At 44.1% G+C, this 3457-nt stretch overlaps 1 protein-coding gene across 1 annotated transcript in view; it reads left to right on the top strand.

Moving 5' to 3' along the window:
* Positions 1-1039: 1039 nt before the first annotated feature.
* Positions 1040-3457, top strand: part of oatx (organic anion transporter X) — a 30319-nt gene continuing 27901 nt past the window's right edge. Inside the window, exons 1-4 of the mRNA XM_071546369.1 lie at positions 1040-1066; positions 1697-1861; positions 2147-2217; positions 3098-3224. Coding sequence (XP_071402470.1) covers positions 1040-1066; positions 1697-1861; positions 2147-2217; positions 3098-3224 — 390 coding nt within the window. The remainder of the gene's footprint in view (positions 1067-1696; positions 1862-2146; positions 2218-3097; positions 3225-3457) is intronic.

Genomic DNA, 3457 nt, shown 5'->3' with positions numbered 1-3457 from the left:
GTCCGTCCCTCCACTCGTTCTCTCTCTCGTTCTCCTGCGGCTCCAGGCAGTAAGTACTTTCTCCTGATTTACTGGGAAAATCCTCTTTTCATGGTGCAGTGTTTTATTCAGCTGTAATCCTGTGAGAACTGAGAGAAGGAAACTGTGCAACTATCACAACCTGTTAAAATAAAAATCTAGAAGAACTATAAGGTCTCTATAAATTCACTGTTCAATACCAGTTTTAGTCCTTTAGCTTTTGGAAGGTTTTGGAAGGTTTTGGCAGGTTTTGGCAGATTTTGGCAGATTTTTAGGAGGTTTTTGGAAGGTTGTGGCAGGTTTTGGAAGGTTTTGGAAGGTTTTTGGAAGGTTTGGCAGGTTTGGCAGGTTTTTGGAAGGTTTTGGCAGGTTTTGGCAGGTTTTTGGAGGTTTTTGGAAGGTTTTTGGAAGGTTTTGGCAGTGTTGCTCGGTGCAGCAGTGTTGGACTTCTTCAAAATAATCTTCACCCCCCCGACCCAAACATCAAAACACACTGCACTGTGAGAAAGGAGGTGTCATTTTAACACATCTGTGTGTCTTCTTTGGGACTACACACACTTGTGTTAAAGACAATACATTGTAACACAACATGTGTTGTTATTAACTTATCTTGTGTTGAAAAGTAACACAGTGTGTGTGTGTGTGGTCCAAAGAAGACACACAGATGTGTTGAAATGACATCCGACTAAACACAGAAACCTTTTGTACATTTCCTGTTTTCCATCATTCAATTATTTCTTATGCAGGAACATTTTGACTAAGGACCAGTCTGGCTGGTGGAGTTGAGGATTATAATAATAATAATAATAATAATAATAATTATTATAATCATTGTATAATAGTGAAAGACATTGTGTTTCTTGTATTTTGCAGGCCTTCTGTAGCAAAGCGGAGCGACACGAAGCAGGAAGGACAAACTTTTCTAGAAAATATTCAAAAGATTTTTCTGACATCCAAAGATCTTTAATTCAGAATAAAATACTTGAAAAGGGATTTTTGAATACAGACAGCCGGCACAGCGATGGGCTTCGCTGACCTTCTGGACGAGGTGAGTCGAGTTTCACAATGTGATCTAGCAGATTATTGATTAAGAGAAAGGAGAAACGAACCAGCAGATTATTGATTAAGAGAAAGGAGAAACGAACCAGCAGATTATTGATTATCTACTGAGGAAGGAATCTGTTGGATTATTATTCACCAGTGTGAGCAGCTTCCTTTCAGTTACCTTGTAGTTCAAAATTCAGAGTTTATGCAATTAGACAAACAAGTATTAAAGGATGCGTCTGGTGTTTTTAAACACATTTCTTATTGTCAACAAATCCTATGAAAATAATTACATCAACAATCCTGTTACTTTCTGACTTGACACTGTGACACTGACTTCCTCCTTTAATCTGTAACTCTCTCTCTCTTCTGACTGACTGTCGTTTCCTCAACCTGCCGCTTGATTGGCTTCATTTGCTTCATGATGAGTGACAGTTTGAAAGAGAGGTGGGGCCCCAAAGGGAGGCGGGGCCAAAGGGAGGCGGGGCCAAAGGGAGCGGGGCCCCAAAGGGAGGCGGGGCCCCAAAGGGAGGCGGGGCCAAAGGGAGGCGGGGCCCCGGGCACAGTGACTGATCTGCCTATAGGAATGTTGTCTGTGTGTAACGGTTCTTCCTGTCCCGGTTGCCGTGGCGAGGTGGGCGGGTTCGGAAGGTTCCAGTGGCTCCATGTGACTCTGATCAGTCTTCCTGGTTTGCTGATGGCGAGTCAGAACCTGCTGAACAACTTTACTGCAGGAATCCCCGCTCACCGCTGCCACCTGCTGGTCAACTACACACACTACAACCTGTCTGACCACCAGGTACCTGTCTGTCTGTCTGTCTGTCTGTCTGTGTGTCTGCCTGACTGTCTGTGTGTCTGTCTGTCTGTCTGTCTGCCTGCCTGACTGTCTGTCTGTCTGTCTGTCTGTGTGTCTGTCTGTGTGTCTGTCTGTCTGACTGTCTGTCTGTCTGTGTGTCTGTCTGTCTGTCTCTCTGTCTGTCTGCCTGACTGTCTGTGTGTCTGTCTGTCTGCCTGTCTTCCTGTTGATGATGTGTTGTCAGTGATCTGATTGGCTGACTGCTTTGATGTGATTGGTCGGTTGCAGGTGGATGAACAGCAGCTGCTGAGAGCGTTCATCCCTCTGGACTCCAACGGGAGGCTGGACCGCTGTAGGAGGTAGGAGGGAGGGAAGGAGGGAGGGAGGGAAGGAAGGAAGGAAGGAGGGAAGGAAGGAAGGAGGGAAGGAAAGAAGGACGGCTGGAGGGAAGGAGGGAAGGAAGGAAGGAAGGAAGGAAGGAAGGAAGGAAGGAAGGAGGGAGGGAAGGAGGGAGGGAGGAAGTAAAGCAGGGGTAAAGCAGGAGGAGGCCAAAGGCAAACCAAACACACAGTACCAGATGTACTGTATGTGGTAGTAGTATAAGTGTGTAGTAATACTACCTGTCAGCAGTATAAGTGTGTAGTAGTACAGTAGCAGGAGTACTACAGTAGTACTACCAGTACCACCAGTATGTATTACAGGTATGTGCAGGCTCAGTGGCAGCTGCTGGCTAACAGTTAGATGTACTGTATGTGGTAGCAGTGTAAGTGAGTAGTACTACCTGTCAGCAGTATAAGTATGCAGTAGTACTACAGTAGTACTAACAGTACATGTCTACAGGTATGTGGAGGCTCAGTGGCAGCTGCTGGCCAACAGTTAGATGTACTGTATGTGGTAGTAGTAGTACTACAGTAGTACTGCAGTAGTACTAACAGTACATGTCTACAGGTATGTGGAGGCTCCGTGGCAGCAGTTAGATGTACTGTATGTGGTAGTAGTAGTACTACAGTAGTACTGCAGTAGTACTAACAGTACATGTCTACAGGTATGTGGAGGCTCAGTGGCAGCAGTTAGATGTACTGTATGTGGTAGTAGTAGTACTACAGTAGTACTGCAGTAGTACTAACAGTACATGTCTACAGGTATGTGGAGGCTCCGTGGCAGCAGTTAGATGTACTGTATGTGGTAGTAGTAGTACTACAGTAGTACTGCAGTAGTACTAACAGTACATGTCTACAGGTATGTGGAGGCTCAGTGGCAGCTGCTGGCCAACAGCTCGGCTAACAGCAGCTCTCTGCAGACGGAGGAGTGTTTGGACGGATGGACGTACGAACGCTCCGAGTTCCACAACACCGTCGTCTCCGAGGTCCGACACATGGATCACTTTTATACTTTATACTTTATACTTTCTACTTTCTACTTTACATTTTATACTTTACATTTTATACTTTCTACTTTCTACTTTCTACTTTACATTTTATACTTTACATTTTATACTTTCTACTTTCTACTTTCTACTTTACATTTTATACTTTACATTTTATACTTTATACTTTATACTTTATACTTTATACTTTACATTTTATACTTTATACTTTA

Source organism: Centroberyx affinis, unplaced genomic scaffold, assembly GCF_046629955.1.
Source record: "Centroberyx affinis isolate AG114_WGS23_722 - 3 ecotype Tasmania unplaced genomic scaffold, CSIRO-AGI_Caff_v1 ptg005244l_1, whole genome shotgun sequence".
NCBI classification, from domain to species: Eukaryota; Metazoa; Chordata; class Actinopteri; order Beryciformes; family Berycidae; genus Centroberyx; species Centroberyx affinis.
The sequence above is the reverse complement of the archived record's forward strand: the minus strand, read 5'-3'. Positions and strand labels throughout refer to the sequence as shown.